General features: G+C 40.7%; 1 protein-coding gene across 1 annotated transcript in view; it reads right to left on the bottom strand.

The window, feature by feature from the left end:
- SDC2 (syndecan 2) overlaps nt 1-19,565 on the bottom strand; it is a 96,967-nt gene extending 77,402 nt beyond the window's left edge. The window contains exon 1 of the mRNA XM_039526938.1: nt 19,074-19,565. Within this exon, the coding sequence (XP_039382872.1) occupies nt 19,074-19,133 (60 nt within the window). The 5' untranslated portion in view covers nt 19,134-19,565. The remainder of the gene's footprint in view (nt 1-19,073) is intronic.
- Nucleotides 19,566-19,934: the final 369 nt, after the last annotated feature.

The raw sequence follows: 19,934 nt of genomic DNA, 5'->3' as shown, positions 1-19,934 counted from the left end.
CTGAAAATTGCACAGGTGTATAAAAAAAAAATCATAGATTCATAGTAAGCTCAAGTATATACTGAATACTTCCTGCATGGACTCATGCTGAAGCAGTTAATCCCTGTCTGTTTATAATAAGAGATACACAGTGGATGAGATAGTATCTTTTATTGGACCAAGATATTACCTCACCAACCTTCTCTCTCTAATATCCTGGGACCAACAAAGCTACATCACCACTCTAATTTCCATCTCTTATTACAGAATTACATTATGTGGAAATATATTCATTGTGGGCCTACAATTTGGGCACTTTCATGCCAGTCAGATTTGCTAAATGCTTTAACTTTGCTTTCCCCAACTTAATGATCCAGCACAACCTGTTGCCCTATTCCTCACACTGAAATTAAGCAGTTCTCTCCTACCACCACATAACTCAGGAGTGGGCAAATTACAGCCCGGGGTCCGCATCTGGCTGTGCCTCCGCGTAGGAGCCAGAGAAGGGACATGCCACTGCTTCCGGGTGCCGCTTGAGGTAAGCACCACTCAGAGCCTGCGCCCCAGCCTCTCCCCATGCCCCAACCCCCTGCCCCAGCCCTGATCCCACTCCCGCTCTCCAAACCACTCGATCCCAGCCCAGAGCACGCTCCTGCACCCCAAACTCCTCATCCCCAGCCCCACCCCAGAGCCTGCACCCCTAGCCCAGAGCCTGCTCCCCTTCCCACACCAGCCCTGATCCCCCTCCCACCCACCAAACCCCTCAGTCCCAGCCCAGAGCACCCCCCTACACACCAAACTCCTCATCCCCAGCCCCACCAGAGCCCACACCCCCACACAGAGCCCTCACCCACTCCCACAGCCCAACCCCAATTTTGTGAGCATTCATAGCCCGCCATACAATTTCTATTCCCAGATGTGGACCTCGGGCCAAAAAGTTTGCCCACCCCATACATAACTGATTAATGTAGTTTCTGATTTGCATATGTCCTCAACTTGGTTGTGTGACTTAAGTGCCATATCTTGTACACGCCTACATAAATCCAGTATTAACTCTGCACCCATCTTTCACAGTAGTGCTGTTGACCCTATAGTTAAACCTTAGTTACAGCTTCCATTATAAAGCTATTTTTCTAGGATTTTGATGGCTCAGGGGACTGGTAATTTGATCTGAAGCAATTCATCTCCAGTTACTCATCTGAATTAGCTCAGGTCACCACTTCCACTTGCTTTATAGGGACTTGTATGAAGTTGAAGTCTTAGTCCAATTCATAATCATAATCACAATAAACCCAACATGATCATTAGTTACACCAGCCTACAAATTCTGGGGAAAAAATGGATCAAAATGTAGAGTTATGACAAGATCTTTCACCTTAGGTCAAGCTACTGGCCCTAATCTACCACTCTACCCATTTCCAAGGCCTGTTTCCCACATGGTAAATCCTCACTTTTGCCTAGTTCTCTCTTCTTCCCCCCTTGTCCAACACCACCCAAGTTGCTTGCTGCTCTCCTCTATTCCCATATACTACTAGCACTTAACAGTTGCAGTAGCATGGTCTTTTAGCACCATATGGCAGAGTTTAACTAGTGTTTTCCTCTGACTGGATTTGGGAGAAGAGAGGTTTAAAATGCTTGATCAGTTTGGTGTACACCCCCATGTCACAAGTGTGCAATCCAACATGAACCCTGCAATTTTACAGTTGTTGGCAGCCTCAGAAGAGAGGCCAAGGATAGAAAAGACATGGACATTGAACTGCCCTCTCACCCCTAGAAGTGGTTCCATTAGAATAATGCTGGGTTTCATTGACAGAGCTGTGCTAACTTGCATTGTTGCTACCTGATGTGGACAAAGTATGTTTCAGTTTCCAGGGTGATAGAACTGCAGTGTATTTTAATTTTTTATTTTAAGGTTGCGAAACTGCCCATAAAAAGCAGCCATTGGGAAATGGGTCAGCATGACATCTGTGATCTATCCGAGACCTATAGGATCATAAACACACTAAGGACAGATCAATAGTTGTTTTCAGCATTAGGCTCCTTACCAAAATACATATTTACTTGTTAGACCATGACGCCACCAAGAGAGACATTCCGTTCTTTCGGGAAATACCACCCATTTTACAACTTTCCCAAAAAGTATTTCCTTTTACTTATTGTGGATTTTTTCCAAACTGTCAGTATAAGCAGCATGATATGAACATCAAACATACAAAGAGTTTCACAGTAAACCACCACAACAGTTTCTCAATCACAGCATTCTTTCCCTAAGCTTTAAAAAATATATATATATCCTGCTTCCCCAGTATATTTATTTTATTTTTCTCATAGAAGTGGAACTGGAAGAAAGAGAGTCCCTCCACCTCTAGAAAAAATAAAGAGTTAATTCTGGAGCAAATATTTATTATGGGGCAAGCCACCTGTTCATTTTTAGTTCAGACTCAACAAAAACAGCATCATCTACTAACTATTCAGTATTCAGACTCTTCTGCTACTGCCAATTCCTAAAATCTAACAAAAAAATTCCAAAGGAAAGAAAAATATTCTTATTTAACTCCTCTCCCCTTCATTTCTCTCATGTTTGTTTCTTCCCCCCTTGGAAAAAATTAATACCTCCCAAGAAAAGCCAGCCTCGCAACTGGACGATTTAATCACACTGAAAGTAAACTAAAAGTTTCCAAAGGCAGCAATGTACTGTACTCACATTGTATTAATAGGGATCAAAACACCTCACCATCCATTCCTAGAAAAGCTTAAGATAAATATTTCCTGCTATAAAAGTATCGGTGCTACTTTCACTGTCTTTAAACTGGCTGCCTAATAATCTTCAGAGAATGTTTGTTGATGGCCCACCTGCCTTCTCCAGACTTTAGCAGAGCAGAACTCCTTAGATACAAAAGCTCCGTTTCAGATGTTGCAACTGCTGCACTACTATAGCTCCAGAAACAGCTTCCTCGCTTTCATGGTAGCAGACCTTCTAATCTAGTGTCTCAATCGTTCAGTCTTAGGCGCTACTGCAAAAGGCTAAATTGGATGTTTATAATGACTACATGTTTGAAAGCCAGGGAACTTGGAGTTCATAGTCTACTAAGAACTTGACTCTGATCCGGTACCCCTGCACTCTCTCTGCCTAATAGGAATAACATTTCTCAATTCTGAAGTAGCTCTTTGGGAATATTTCACATTCTTGATCACAAATGAAATGAGATGCCATGTGCTCTTTCATGACTTGACTGGAGAAGGGTCTGTGGCCAATATGAGGCAAGGATCTGAAGTCACTATTGGAAATATAGATGGAGTATGGTAGTCATGAGTAAGGAGGATGACAGGGTCAGAGTTAAGGCTCTGCAGAAAAATATGAACCTCAGATTTTTCCTGGTTTTGCAACATGTTTTATAAACTAAACCATTCCATTATTTTAAACTGTTATGTATTTTAAAACAATAATATATTAAGAGTTTGTCTAGAATTCCTTCTTTCTGAAGTATTTTAAACACACTGATGCATGATAATAAAATGCCTTGATTTAAACGTATTACTACAAGCTTCTTGATCTGACAAGTTTGACTGGCGAAACTTGTTAGGCTAGGAGGGGGAATGGTGCATGGGATGTGACAGGGAACAAATTACATCTTGTGCAGAGTTAGCCAGGCGTTGAGAAAAACAGAGACAGCACTGAAAGAGTTAAATTTGCTGAAAAATGAATGGGAAGGTGGTGGTGGCTCATCTCCATTCCCTGGCTCTCATGCCTCAGTCCTTCACACACACGTTTTCCAGTTTGGCCTTCCTTCCTCTAATTTTCTCTGCCGCTCTTTGCCTGCAATAGACTTTCTAAGGAGAACAGGAGGAAAATCTTCCTTTCTTTGAAGGAAGCTGGAGTTCAACTACCTGTGCTTGCTGTTGCAGTGAGCAGCTGGTGATCAAAAAAACAGAGTTTACGGCTGCAGCTAGCTTTCTACTCAACTATGGAGTTCCAACTGAAACATCACAACAAACAGGTTTAGTTCCCAAGGACTTAAAGACACAAGACCAAAGTGTGCACTCATTTAACCATCATCATTAAAGGGGAATTTCCTATTAAGTGATTTGTACAAAAATATAAAGGCATATAGTATGCATTTAAAAAAAAATCTACTGCATGTATGGGTACCGTAGGCTCAGACATGTAAATATAGCTTAAAAAGTCTATGGACCCTTATAGGATTGTTTCTCAAATAAATGTCCTCCAGAGCAGTGTGTCAATCCTATCTTGGATTGCGCCTCTCCGATTTTACCCTTGAATTCCACAAGTGTCTCTTTTTAGGCAGCCAAAGTAAGAAGTGTCACTTAAGGGTAGGTTTAAGTGTCTGTGGGGGGTTCGAGGGTTAATAAGTTGCTCATGATGCAGGGTGTGCATAAGCAAGCTCTCAGACAGCAGCTGCTGAGCTGAGGATAATCCTTCGAGAGTTCTGCTACAGAACCTTTCTTCTTTCTACCCTAGTGAAAATGCTTGGCAGCAAGCCTGTGTTGGTTGGACCGTATGTTCCAGACACATTACGCCAGTGAGCGGTGTGGAATTGACTTAGAGAAAGTCAGGATCTCTCTCTTTTTAGATTTGTTCTGTAGTGCACATGCATGTTTATATAGGCTGTCATGGTAGAGTAACAGTCATTTTTTCCTTGCAGTATCCATGGAAAAAAAGATAATCAATGAAAAACTGAAGTAGTAAACTATACTACCATACTGCCAGTATTGAAGCACTGTGATTAAAATATTTGGCATGGGGTTCTATGTTTGTTTGGGGTTTGTGTTTTGTCTCTCCCTCCCCCTCACCTTGCAATAGTAACATAACTGTGATTAAAGTGAATTTACAATTAGGTTAGTTTCAAATACTAGGCACCCTTAACTTACTATTTCTTGCTTTACTCAATTTTTATTTACATTGTGCCTTCTACCTTGAAATCACAGTTATTGTTTTTATCCTTTACACAGACAAGTGCAGTCAGACTATGTTTCAAAGGGCACCCAATGTGTTGTGCATCATTTGAAAAATGTCATCTCTACCAAAACATTGCCCCTGGTCCGCAAAAAGTCATTATTCAGTAAATCCTAAGATTTGAGATAAACCTAGAGCTGGCTCTGCACACTAATTTTCCAACAGTTTTTTGGGGGAGGGGACGGAGATGAAGGGTTAAAGTGTTCAAATAAGGTTGGGACCCATCTCTGCTTAAACATTTGCTTTACAGGGTTTAACACTATCAAATATCCATGCTTGTCAAGCCGGAAAAGGAGAAAGACTGAAGGCATTCTGAAACAGGGTTAAGGTATCTGGTTGAGCACTGTAAACTCCCTCCTATCCGTCCCATGAATACTGCAGAGCTGGCACAGTAAGGAGCAGCCTTGAATTCTGGTAATGATTAGTTTGGCAGAAGTAGGGAGCAGTTCACAGCTCCCCACAGCCAAACCATAGAGCACTGGCATTTTGTGATTATGGTATCCTAAGGAAGCACATTTTGAAAAAGGGGAGAGCACAGAAACTGGTCATGAAGCAGCACCAAAGTGTAAACAGTAATTAAGTATTTATATTGCCTTAATAACTATGAATTATGGGGTTATTGGAATTCCTAAGTCAAGGCAAGGCACCACAATAAAGCTGAGACTATGATGAAAAATTCTGTGATAATTTTCCAACAGCCTGGCAGCTAGACTGCTACTAGCAACAGTACCAACGCTAGCTTAGATGGGGTTTAGGAGTCTGGGATTTTGGTGTTTATTTTGTAATATCTTGTAACAAACACCGGAGCTATGCCAACTCTGGCACTGATTCAATCATACCATTATTGAAAAGTGGGACAAAATTTTCTAGACTTGGCCTAACTGAGCAATATTTAGAGACATAATCAAGTCACATCTGTTGTGAATTATTTAGCAAGAAATCAAAAAAATTAAAACAATGCAACAAAACTAAGAAAAAGGGACCCTATTCTGCAAATAATTAACATTCCAGAATTTGGTGCTTTATTTCAGTGGAAAATGAAGTGACCATTATTTTAACTACTTGCCATTTTTCAGAGAGACTCATTAAAATAAAGAGCAACATGACAACATTAAAAAACCTCCTCCTCATGCATGTAGTGAGTACCACACTTCAAGTTCATTTTCCATTCACAAAAGTCTCAAGCAAACAAGTCTCTCATAATAAAGGCTAATTGACAACTGCAGAGTACAAAATAAGAGACTGCCTCTACTTAATTGAAGGTCATTCCTGTTAAGCTGTATGCTATATTTAACACTAGCCTTGTAATGGCTGCTTCTATTCAAATTCTGGGCAGCGAGATGTGTGTGTTTAAGACATGAAGAATCTACGATCAAAACCTTTTGCAACAAACTAGCAGGACAAGGCAGGCTTGCTCTTTCCTCAACAAAACTAGGTCAGGATTGCTTTGAATGGGTCCATTTGAAGACTATACCAGACTTAAGATCAAATACTTTTTAGTGGATTAGAACTAACAGTTTAATTATTACTAGTACTATATATATTGCTGCCTGCTTCTCCACCTGTGGAAAATTAAATGGCCTATATTTCTAAATTCCCCAGAATAAGTCACTGAGTCAAAGAGTCGTATATATTTCAGATTCCAACAACGGGGGAAAAAAACATAATTCAAGAAGCAGCATTTCATTTAAAAGGGTGAGTGAAAACTGCCACAGAAAAATTGGAAAATTAGTTAAATGCCCTCTGTATATGTGAGAGAAGAATATGTACATTACATATACTTACATTCTCTAAAAACAAAACAAAAAAAAACCTACACATCAAGATTGCAGTGAACAGTTCAAAGTCAGGAAATGTCAATATTAAAGATACACGTGACCTTATCTCTGCTCCCTGTGCATGTGCACAGCCTTTAATTATATGATCAAATCCTATTATTTCTGCAGGATCCCTGCTTCACTTACCACATAGTTTGGAAAAGCATCAAGTGAAAAAGACTCATTCAGTGTCAAAATTCTGTTCTGAGTAGTCTTCAAAGATGTCCCCACATAAAGCACACTTCAGTAGCCCTATTTAGATCTGTTCCCAGATATCAAATGCACCAAGTTATATATTACATCATCTTCCCAACTCAGTTTCATCCTTCATGCCAACCACTAGCAAGTATGGAATATATGGCCTATTGTCCAATTACCTTGTTCCACTCATGCACCCCATTATGATAAATGCACACATACTTAACCTCACATACACAAGTCGTCCCACAGACCTGTGCACGTACGCAAGAGTTTACAAGATCAGGATCACAGCCATTAGTTTTAACTTTCAAGTGACCGACCTGGGTCTTCATTCCTCCCAATACCCATGCACAGAGATGCACGTCTGCATAGAACAGTTACGGACAGCTTTTGTTAATTCTTTGCCCCAAATATACCAACAACAGTTAATAAATAAATCATACTCTCAGACAGACAAAACAGGTGGGTTTTTAACAGGGATTACGATTGTAGAAAAAGAAGTGATTTTAGAGCAAATTATAATTTATATTAGATTTGTATTATAAAAACAATCATTACAAAGTCAAGCTATTCAGAATTAAGATCTAAAATGTCTTAGAATTCTGATGTTTAAAGTATGAAAATTCACAGTTAAATTCACCAAGAAAACCTTAGCTATTTCTACACACAAGAGATCTGCCATTGGTTACCCACCATCCTTTGTGTTTGTTTGTTTTTTTTGGCACTCCCCCTAGCACTACTGGTTAACACAGTTGTAGAGGTGTTAGGCTGGGTTCCCAATTCAATTGTGTTAGCTAACTTGATTAAGCTAACTCAGCAGAACTAAAGCTTTTACTTTTTTGGGGGGTGTGGGGGGCTGTACAGATCCATAGAGAAATCCTGAGGAAACAAAAACAAAACTACTGAAAAACCGTATCTCAGAACAATTTCATCTCAGGGACCACAAAAACTGGAATGTATTAATCATACGGTAGTTGTGCCAACTCCAGCCTTCTTTACAGCCATAGTGTGCAGAAAGATGTACTTTACAAATTCCTGGTTGAACAAATAGCATTTCCTGAAAGTGGTCATTTCTCACTCTTCTTTGAGATTCCATGTTCCAAATGTCACTACATGCACAGCTAGTATATCAATATATAAAATTCTAACACTTACATGAAAGGGCGAAGGTTGGTATGGTAAAGGAATATCATACTGAACATGGAGTCATTTATGCATGAAATTAGTCCTCTTAGTTTCAATGCTCTTCTTGTAAACTGGAGAAGTACTAAGTTAAGACATCTCTAAAGTTAGATGTGCACAGCCATAGATTAGGTCCAAAGTGGTTAAGGGGAGCTTAAAAAATAAAAAACAAGTGATCCTGGGAAGGTGGCAGGGTATGGCCACTGTACCAGCTCAAGGTGTTCTCAGGCACGAGTGTACTTTAACCTCAGAAAAGATACTTCAACATCTTATAAAGGAGGCATTGAGGGTGTCTGAGTCCACCAACGGCCAGTGTCTGACACACTTGTGTTCATTAACTTAGTCCACTGAATACGCTCACTGAATTGAATGGGACTATTCATGAAATAAGATGCTACTTCGGTAAGCATACAAACATCTGACCCTATGCAGTTATTGCAGCTTCCTGATAAAGTTTGTTATAATGCAAAATTATAATCCAGTTATCCAGCTACAGATATTCATCACCAAAGAAGAAAGGTCATGATCTCCTAGCCAGCTGGGAGGGGTGGGGACAGAAGAACAGTATGAGTTAAGAGTGGTGTCTGGGAATCCAGCAGCAGCCAAGGATACAAGATTTTCTGCATTTGAACCACAGCAACAAAAGATGGTCATACTCCCAGAGCATCACTGTGGGGGTTAGTGTAAAACAGAGTGATCTCACATATCATTTAGGCCCTGATCCTACAGTGGCATTCACACAGGCAGAGCTTCGTGTACTTCAGTGGAGACTGGCGTAAGTGCAGGGGTTTGCCCATGAACATGTCAGTACAGGATGTGAGCCTTAGTGCCCACATATGTAAAAGTATCTTACACTGTATTGTGGAAAACAATATTGTCCTTGAAATATGTATTGTCCATTGTCTCAGACAACCACCAGTAAGACATACTGTATGATTTACCCAGCCCTACTCCACTGGTATAGACCCAGGTCCCCACAGTAACCCTAGTACATTACTATTCTTAGGTGATACAGTGCTGTGAATAGAGTACTGTGGTGATGGTGTTTACTTTTTAAAATGGTACCCATTGTACGAAGCTCCCATTGCTTCTCCTTTAACCTCAATCCCTGCAGAGTCTTCAACAGTTCCCAGGAAGGATCCAAATATTATAGAGTAGGTTGGAGACTGCGTCCAGGATGCACATGGTTAGATCAGAGCAATCAGACCTGCACAGTCCAGTTATGCTCTATCAATCAAGGCAGTGTCAGGTACAGCCATAAGAACCTAAGCTCTAAACGTGATCCTGAGGTGTTCCGTTAGCCAGAGGTTCACCTATTTATATACCTAGGCATTTATACCACGTTCACCAGTGTGTAATCGAAACACTTATCCTGTCACTACAGCTCAGGAGGGCAGAGGTGATGTTGAAGAAGGGGCAGGTCTAAGGGCAGGTCTACAGTAGAAGCGCTACATTGGTGCAGCTGCACTGCTGTAGTGCGTCTGGTGAAGATGCTCTATGCGGACGGGAAAGCACTCTCCCATCGGCACAGTAACTCCACCTCCGCAAGAGGTGGAAGCTATGTCGGCAGGAGAGCGTCTCCTGCCAACACAGTGCCAGTGTAGATAGCGCTTAGGTTGCTGTAACTTGCGTTGATCAGGGGTTGTCTTTTTCACACCCTTGAGCAATGCAAGTTAGATCGACTTAAGCAGTGGTGTAGACCTGCCCTAAGAGAAGAAGCAGGAACTAGACAGGACTGGATAACATTTTAAACATGCAATTAAATAGGACTTTTTAATATACATTGTAATTTAATCAAAGCTTTAAAAGTATGTCAAAAAAGATTCTCAAAGATTACCCTCTGTGAATAATGGATTTAGCTTGTGGAATTAAAGGAAAGATGCTGATGCTGTCTCTAACGTCCAGGAGTGCTAGAGGTAAGAGCTATGAAGACCAAATGCAATTTTTCAAAAGCAGTTTTGTTCTATGCCTATTTAACTAGCTGTCTTTCCAATGTTCTGTGGGGGATTTCTGTGGTACTTTAAAGATCTACAACATTTCTAAAAACAAAAACAGCTTCCAACTTTGAGCCACAAGTGGGAGTGTAACAAACATAGCTAGTTCAACACTCAACATAAAACACTCTCTGGAATATCTCATGTTTCTGCAGAAATATGGCAGCTTCATTTTAAACCACTCAATGTTACAGTGAAAAAACATAGCTTCATTGTTGAGAAATAACCAAGTAACATGCTGAGGAAATTATAAACAACCCCACTGAAGACCAGAGACTGGAAGCTACATATGGCATTTTAAATACAATAGACAGATATAAAACGTTCATCGAGTTAATAAAGCAGCAGCAACATCCAACCTCATCCTCAACATTCTGTACTAATCTTCCTTGGGACAGACACTATTTCTTCTCTTCCCCTCCTCCCCTTTTAAATATATTCTCCATACATATTATCTGCTGCTACTGCATTTTTGGAGAACTTTTTACCATCAACTTTATGTAAGCAATCTATTCATGTCACTAATTTTTTTATATGCGTACATCCTATTCCTGGACTCCTCCTCCCCTTGCTGCACAAAAATTTATATTGATAAACTTTCACCATTGATACAAGAGACCCATATGTAAGTCTTGTGCATCAATGAGTTGCCAGACCTAATTATATAATAGGAGGTGAATTCCCACTTCAATAAAATCACAGAACATATGTTTGATGTCCCTAATCCACAGGAAATTCACAAAGTGTAATGTACTCCCAGCAATGTTAGCCTGGCCCATTGATGCATACACAGTATTTTGCATTACTGTTTATGATGCTAAATGTGTGCCTCAAAATGCATGTGCAGTGTGGCAGATTTAATATTAGTGTGGGAAGCTTAAACTTTGGATTCCTGACTTATAGGAAAAAACTAATTCAGTGTAATGTAAACATACCATATCTTCTTTGTGGGATTTTTTGTTTTTGTTTTTTAAATACCAGAAAAAACCATCAAACTGATGTATTTACAACTCCATATTTGACTGTGGGATCACACAATATGGAAAAGTACCAAAAATGGTTTGACATTAAATGAAAGGGGATGTTTTTGGTTTGGAATCAATTTACGGAACACTCTGAACCAGGGAACTCTCCATCCAAAAGGAGTAGGATTGCTTAACTGAGCAAAAGGAGAATCTGCACTTTGAATGACAGTCCATGGGCCTGCAAGCACTGTCTCGTAATTTGCCTCTACAGCCTCCCATCTAAATACTGATCAAGCCCAATCAAGATCTGCTTTTAAAGTCAGATGAGATAAAGCATATTCAGACCAGCACAAACCTTGACTGAGGTGTTCCATTCAGCCAGAAGTTCACCTATTTATCTAGCTAGGCATTTATACTATGCTCACCACTGTCAAATCTGAACACCTACCCTGTCGCTAAAACTCAGGCAGCAGAAGGAGGCAGGCTGACCTACAAAACAGTTTCCCCATGGAAGGAGAGGAAGATTGAAAAAAAGACCTCTGGAAAATTGTTCTTACATTGATGAAGGACCCATTTTGTTGACTCATTTGTGGATGCAGGAAAAGTATTCTTCACTTAGGGTGCCGATGCTTGTTAAAGCCAGGCTTGTCAAGCATCCAGATGCTCTCTGAAAAGGGCTACAATTCCCAAAAATTATGCATTGTCAGTATTTTTTTAAATCACATTAGCCCATTAGCTTAACATTTCTGAATTGTCTTGCAAGTGAGAAGTTAAGGATGGTTATTAGATACACGAAAAGGTCTGAAAGACTACAAGCAACCTTCAATCATATACAAACTCCTCCAAAAAAAAAAAAAATACAAACTTGTGAAACTAATGAAATAATAGCAATAAGAAAAGGTGGTACATCACATAATATTTAAAATACAGATGGTACTAGACTTGTGGTTAAATGATTGGAATGCTAATGGATATTTTGATTCAATTCCTGGCTCTACCACAGAATTTCGGTTTCATTTTGGGCAAATCACTTAAACGTGCTGCACCTTTAGAGAGTACAGAGTGTTTATTTGTCTTCATGCACATAATTCAAACATAGTTTAATGGATTTTATCTAAACTTCCCAAAATAAATTCACCTTTGGGCTGAAACAATTTAGCCTAAAAGGGAAATTTGAGTAAGCTGTTGTATAGCACTAAAAATAAGAATTTAGAATGAAATGCCCAACTCACACTTGAGTTAAACATTGCTTATGTGGCACTATAATAGCTTATTTACTGACAAGGACAAATTCCACAGATTCATCACTGCACCATTAGTCATTATTTCACTCTAAATGAACCCACTGCTCTATATCCAGACAAAAATAATTCACTCAGTGTATGTATGTCCTCTAGTACAATAATTTTTCCACTGCTGTTGCAGTGCACACACATTTCAGGTTACTGCCTATAATATCTAGCATCCTTTTGATATTATCCCTCAGGACCATGCTATTCAAAACAAAAAAAAACCACTCAAAATAGAGATGGTTATTGTTACAGGATCAGTCATTAATGCACTCTCTTTTGAATAAAGACTTCAAATCATGTTTCAATCTGAACAAGAGAAATCATGTTCTCTGAACAGTCATGCAATGTAATGTATGCATAAATTACCAGGTCTGTAAAGATTACCACTTGTCTTGTATGCATGAACTAAAGACAACTAAACAAAATCTGTTCACAGAACAGCCTAAAGTAGTTCTCCCATACTTGCTACAACAGGAAACCATGTCATGCCACTCCAGTAATGTGACTTGAACCAAGACCAAATTGCTCACTTATTGCTTGCTGCAGTTAAGACAAGAGGCACAGCATAAAAGACATCTTTATGGCTTAGATACAAGCAGTGTCTTACAAAGCAGTGTCTAGAATAAGCTTTCCAGTCTCAAAAAACAACATCTCTCTGTTAAAAAAATATAGTCAGTCAAATCTAATAAGATTACAAAAAGGTGCTTTTCCAGAACTAGACAAGCACTCTTTGTTCAAAGTCGGAGCCTCAATAAAGCTAGTAATTCTCTGCCATAAGGAAAATGTTTGAACTAGTGAATGAATGGCAAAAGTCAATTTGGTAGGATAATCTGATTAATAAATGCCATCCATATGCCACTGCTGCTATCTTAAGACAATAGGTGATGAAAAGAGAGGCATACAAAAATCCGTTCAATGTATCAGTTAGTTCCTAAGGTCTCCTGCTTGTCCCTTTAAGAGGCTCCTCTGCATGCCCAAGATTCCCTGCTTTACAAGTTACACACAATGTTTAAGGTAGCAATCCTCTTCTGATGAAAGACTGGATCATGGATGTCTTTCGAATCCCACTGATGTCTTTCCTCCTAATTAGCTGGAGGAGTCCTTGCTGATCAGTATAAAGAAATGATCTCTAATCAAGAAGGAATTTGTCAGGAGCCAGGTAGGGCATTCAAAGCCAATGCTATTAGATTTATGTTTAATGGACTGTTAAAAAGGGAGAACAATCCAACATTCAGAGATGCTAAAAACCACAGGAAAATAGGATGCAAAAAAACAAGCTGGGGATTTTTAAAAATCCACACCTCTACTATCCAGTCTGGCCTTGTTTTGGTCATCTTGAGTTTTAGTGATAGACATGTATAACTGGGGGGAAAGGCAGGAAGTGTTATATAAATCCATGGGATGCCCACATCTTCAATACTGCATGTAGATATGGTCATCCCATCTCAGAAAAGATATATTGGAATTGAAAAAGGTTCAGAACAGGGCAACAAAATGATTAGGGGTATGGAACAGCTGTCACATGAGGAGAGATTAATAAGACTGGGACTTTTCAGCTTGGAAATGAGACAACTAAGCAGGGGGATATGATAGAGGTCTATAAAATCATGACAGGTGTGGAGAAAGTAAATAAGGAAGTGTTATTTACTCCTTCTCATAACACAAGAACTAGGGGTAACCAAATGAAATTAATAGGCAACAGGTTTAAAATGAACAAAGGGAAGTATTTCTTCACACAACACACAGTCAACCTGTGGAACGCCTTGCCAGAGGACGTTGTGGGAGCCAGGACTGTAGCAGAGTTAAAAAAAAGAACTAGATAAATTCCTGGAGGATAGGTCCATCAATGGCTATTAGCCAGGATGGGCAGGGATGGTGTCCCTAGCCTCTGTTTGCCAGAAGCTGGGAATGGGCGACAGGGGATGGATCACTTGATGATTACCTGTTCTGTTCATTCCCTCTGGGGCACCCTGGCACTGGCCACGTTCAGAAGATAGGATAATGGGCTAGATGGATCTTTGGTCTGACCCAGTATGGCCATCATTATGAGGTCTAGATCCACCCAAGGCAGATTTGCTCTTCAGTGGTGCGAGGAAGATCCATGCAAGTGAAAGTCCATCTTCATCACATCATCTGAAGCAGCCTAGCCAGCCCAAACCCACCACAGCAGGCAGCCAAGCCGCACTAACACCTCTGCTTCTATGTCCAAGCATCATCCAATTGTGGGACCAGATCCCAAAACGCCAAGGAGTTCATCTTAATCTGTCCCTGAATATTAGGCTCTCATCTACTTTCTAATAATTATCTATTCAGTGACTACAGTTGACAGAGACATAAAAGACAACGTCTCTGCCCCTAAGAACTTTCAAGTATTAAATGAGATGCATTGCTGGCTTCATGGCTACCATGTTTTAAATGGAAATTGGTTTATGACCAAAGGCCAAATAGTCAACTCGGTTTCAATATTTTAAGTTTAAAAACATGTATTGAACTAGGAAGCCTCGAAGTTTAGCTCAGCCCCAACTATCCTCTGACAAATGAAAATATTTCCAAGTACATGACAGTGCTAAAAATATATTAAAAATACACACCAGCGTAAGTCTGTCAAAGCACAGCCAGTATCAAAGTGGTTTAGTAATTTCAGATGTTTAACAAGGTATTTTAAATATACATGGATGAAGCACTGGGATGGGTCTAGTCAGAAATGTAGCTAAAGTAAGAAGGAGCATCTATGACACACTATATTAGCGTTGATTCAGAGTAGCAGCTGTGTTAGTCTGTATCCGCAAAAAGAACAGGAGTACTTGTGGCACCTTAGAGACTAACAAATTTATTTGAGCATAAGCTTTCATGGGTGTGCCAGATACTTAACAAGACACTATAAGGAAATACCCCACCCTCTCTCTGGTTTGGAGTAAATATGGTCCCCTCAATGTGTCTTTACAGTCAATGTATGTACATTGGGAAAAGCAAGATTTAAAAGTAACCTTTGTTTAGAAATGCAGTGAGATACTCAGAGTAGCCCAGCGGATTAAACTAAATTTACTGAAAATGGACAATCTAGGAGGTAGATAAACCTAACATGACTCATTGCTTCATTTTTCCTCTCACTCAGATATCTGTCTCCAAAGTCCATATCATTATTCCCTCTCAATTCAATACCAAACAGCCCAAAACTCACAGGCAACTAGGACACAACAAGTCAATACAGGAAAAGATTTTAGATTTAAGCTCTTAAGAGGTCAAATATTTTTCAGATGATACTGGATACTGCCCTAATATTTATCCTTTTAATGGCTGAAACACACGGTGTCATAGTCTGTGCTGTATTTTTACTTCACAGCACTCAGACTATAAGAGGGAAAACACACTGCGGTGATTTATTACTAAATTAATGTTGATATGTCATTGTACAGTGTTATTTTGTACTAAAAACAAGAGACCAATCATGTGCATCGTTGGGCTTTTTGTAATAAAGCGCAGCACACAGATTCAAGAGATACTGTTAATTTCTTGTGCAAACAGAATCACTCCTTTTTAAAATTCTGCCTAATCTATCTCCATAAAAAAGGAATGCTGGAGGTTCTTGTGTATTCTTGTCTTTTTTTTTTCCCCAGAAAGCTACTACAATCAGACTTACAAACAACTACTTGACAATGCCCCCTGAGAAATGGTAGATTTTTAAACATCCATATTAATTCCTCTTATCTCCAAGATTCCTTCATTTTTATTAATAACAATGTTTATAAAATCCTCCTCTATCTTTTCCTAAAGATAGCTCTAAGAAAACTCAACTAGAGAGGACAGTACATACTTACCGCCAGATACTAGAGACACAGTGAAAGAGCAATTATTCCTCCTTTACTTATAAAATAGTTTCACAACTTTCCTCCAGCTGCAAAGGCACTACACTAAAGGCAAGTAGCCAGCACTGCTCCCCTAGATACTTTATGCTGCACTTCCATTAACCCATAAACCAAGCAGCACTGATACATTCCCACAAACTGGCCTCATGGCTCACAGCGGAAGAAGGCAATAGTCCTAAGGCAAAACATAAAACTTAATACTTTACTAATTGCTGTGGCATTTTAATGGTTACCACACCATCACAGAACTTCACAATTATGGCACTTCTAAAAGCAATTATAACTGTAAACTTTAAATAGAAAGTATTAAAATATACTGTACCTCACTAAAGACTTGCTATAATTTACTGAGTCGAATTTTTATTTTTCATAATACAAACTCAAATCACTAGTTATGCTGGGTTGTATCTTTTTAGTTATTTAAAAAAATATTAGCCTTAAATGGCTTTCATGAACGACTGGCTCACCACTAAACAGAGATTCTTTATTGTGTTCATATTTAAATAATATCTAAACCACTTTCAGAAGATACTGAATGTGAGTTAATATTGTTTACCACAGTGGAGCAGTTCATTGTAATTGAATTAAATTGTCAGGGTACTTTAATTTCATATTCAGAAATGTTAAAGACCCTAAAAATACTGAAGCAGCAATGTAGTTTCATGTCACCTTCCCTCAGAGAATTTCAAAGCACTTTACAAGCATTAGTGAAAAAGCCTCAAATGCTAGTAAGGTATTCTTACTCCCATTTTATGGAGAGAGAAAGAAAGACACAGAAGGTAAGTGACTCTTTCCCTACAAGAGATTCAAATCCTTGCAGCTGACTTAATTAACTAGAGGGCCAAAGTTAGTGAAAATACATTTGTCGTTTTTGAAAGCATACACAGCAACATTATACTAAAGCTTCTCAGAGAAAAACATCTGTAAAGTGTTATCAGTGGAAGAGTCATCCTTAAACCTCTCCATGTTTTGAGGAGGCTCCACTTCTATGTTTCTCTCACAGAGGCGCTCTTGTTTTCCCTTACTGTGATTTTAGATACCAGATTGCCTGGAATGTTTCTCAAGGGTAAATACTCAGTCTGCGCCAGGAAGCTCCTTTTTCAAAGTATAAAATAGTCTGACAAGCTCAAATTCTCAATAAGTTTATTAAAAAAATCCTTAAAATGAAAAGAGGCAAGCTGAGATAAACAACGTCACTTTATGTGCTAGAGAAATAAGGGTATAAGACCTCAACTTTGCTGAGCTATTGATTTTTTTCCCTGTAGTTGTGATGCAAGTGTTACACAGAAAGCTGCACAGGGAATACAGAATGCAAGCAAATCCCTCCAGGGAGTCATGTTGACTCCAAATTTCACAAACCCGAGAACATTACTTCTAGCCTCCAAGTAAGGGGGGAGGGAGGAGAGAACACAAAAACGCCTTATGGGAGCATTTTTTGTAGTCTTCTTTTACCTCAAAAAGTTATAACTTAATTAGGTCATACAGTAGGTAGCGGAGACACAAAATTCAGCCTTCTGGGGCAAGTAAGTGCTGTAACTAAATCCGTCAACTCACAAGGGCATTTTCAGGAACAGGGATTTGAGTTATTTTGTAAGGCAACAATTCCCTTCACTGCAGAAGAACTGAGGAAAGAATGAGAGGCAGGGCAATGTATTGGAGAGCAAATCAGAAAATACATATAGTTCCTAAACCAGAGCATAGGAGTCAACTGAATAGCAAACTCCTACTACTTGGGTGGGAGAAGGGGGCAGGAAAAGCAGCAGACAGCAGTGCAACCACTTAAAGACCAAAAGTCTTCCACGGCCCTGAGCACCATTGTTACAGACCAGAGGAACCCCTGGTGGTTTCTACAGCTGAAAAGCCTATTACTGACTGGAAAACAAGCAGGAAAGAGCACAAGAGAGACATTTTCTACATTCTAACTGTGCCACCAAATGCCCCTCTCCACACCACCAAAATGTATTAACCAGGAGAAGGAAATAATCTTTGCAAGTCGCAAACCTCCGAAAAGATAGGTGCTGACAGAAATTGCTGTCCTAGCATTATACACCGCGAGCTTAATCTAAATGCAATACGATTTTCAAACTTCTTTTTAGTGCAAGGCTGTGTGAATTCTGAGCCCCATCCTATCACGTTCGCCTCCAGTCCACCAACAACTCTGCAGCAGCAGAGCCCGGAAAAACACTAAACTTTATCTTCTAGGGTGCTAGGGTCACACCAAGGAGAGTCAAGTCTCTCACACACACTCTCCCCCCTGCTCCCCCTCCCCCAACCACGGGCTGGCCTAGGGTTTGTTTTTGTTGTTAAGAAAAGAAGTCTTCAACTACCAACAGATGTCTGTGCGAATCATACTGTACAGCCCCCGCAAAGGGGGAAAACACACCCTTGGATGGATCATCAAAGTGACTTCAGCAGACTCCTGCTCAGCAGATGTAGCAGCAGCTCGTCCTTCCCCCCCAGCAGGGCTAAAGCCCCTTTCCTGAGCCAGTATGGAAGAAGCGCGTTTCTCCCCGAGGCAGCTTTGAGGCTCATCTGTCTCTTTACACACACACACACACCCAAAGTCTCCCACCAGAATGGGGGGGGGGGGTTACTGCACAATCCCCTTCTCCCCAGGACTTTGCCTAGTCACTGCAAAGACTCAACAGGAGGGAGGAATCTCGCTACATCTGCAGAGTAACTCCTGCCCCTCTCGGAACTACATGGTGCCTGGCTGGGATACAGGCTTTCTGCAGCTTTCCCAAGAAAGCCACGCAGGGCTGGTGCTGCCACCCGCAGGTCCCCCACTCCCACCCGACTTACCGACTCCCCGGACACGTAGGCCACCAAGCCACAAGTGAGCAGTATCCACGCGCTCCGCATTATTCCCGGGGTGCAGGCGAGGCAGCTGCCGCTTCAGGCAAAACCCAGGCGCCGAGCGATCCCCGGCTGCTTTACCACCACCAGAGCCCGCAGTACCAGCAGCAGGGACCCCGGGCGCTCCGCTCCCTCCCTCCCGCAGCCGCCTCTGGCGCCGCCGCTTCTCACTTGTTGGCTGCCTGCAGGCAGGAATCCCACTAGACACAGGGCGGAGTTGGTTGGTTGGTCGGTCGGGGGGGTGTCTCTCTCCTGCCCGGGGAGGATTTTATTTTTCCTGACACAGTTTCAGCTGCATCAATAAATGAGGGAGCAAAAGTTTGGGAGCGCGGAGGCAGCGGCTGGGAGAGCAGAGCTTTGCAGAGCGCTATCTGCTCCCTTCTCCCTCAGGCCAGAGTCTGCCTCCTCCTCTGCGTGTGAGAGGAGGCAGCCGTGCGACTCCTAGTTAAACCCAGGAGAAATTCCTGCAGGATTACAGCACCGATTGGCAGCTCAGGCAGCCAGTGGGAGGAGGGAGGATTTGCAGCAGCAGCTTTTTTTTCTCCTTCCACACATCCGAGCAACTTTTGTTTTTGGTGTCGTTCCCCCCCTTCTATTTTTTTTTTTGCCCTCTTTAATACAAATGAAAACCATTTGCAACGCCGCGGGGCAACTGAGGGGAAAACGTTCAGCATGTTTTTGCTATTAAGTGTGAGAATTGGGCCGATATAAAAGAATAAACTTGGAAAGATTCTTTTTTATGACTCTGCAATCTGATTTTTTTTTTATGCTTTCAGATCCTTGTTTGGAGTGGTGATCTCCCTTACC

This window comes from Mauremys reevesii, linkage group 2 (genome assembly GCF_016161935.1).
Source record: "Mauremys reevesii isolate NIE-2019 linkage group 2, ASM1616193v1, whole genome shotgun sequence".
Lineage (NCBI taxonomy): Eukaryota > Metazoa > Chordata > Testudines > Geoemydidae > Mauremys > Mauremys reevesii.
Note: the sequence above shows the minus strand (reverse complement) of the source record. Positions and strands in the feature narration are given on the sequence as shown.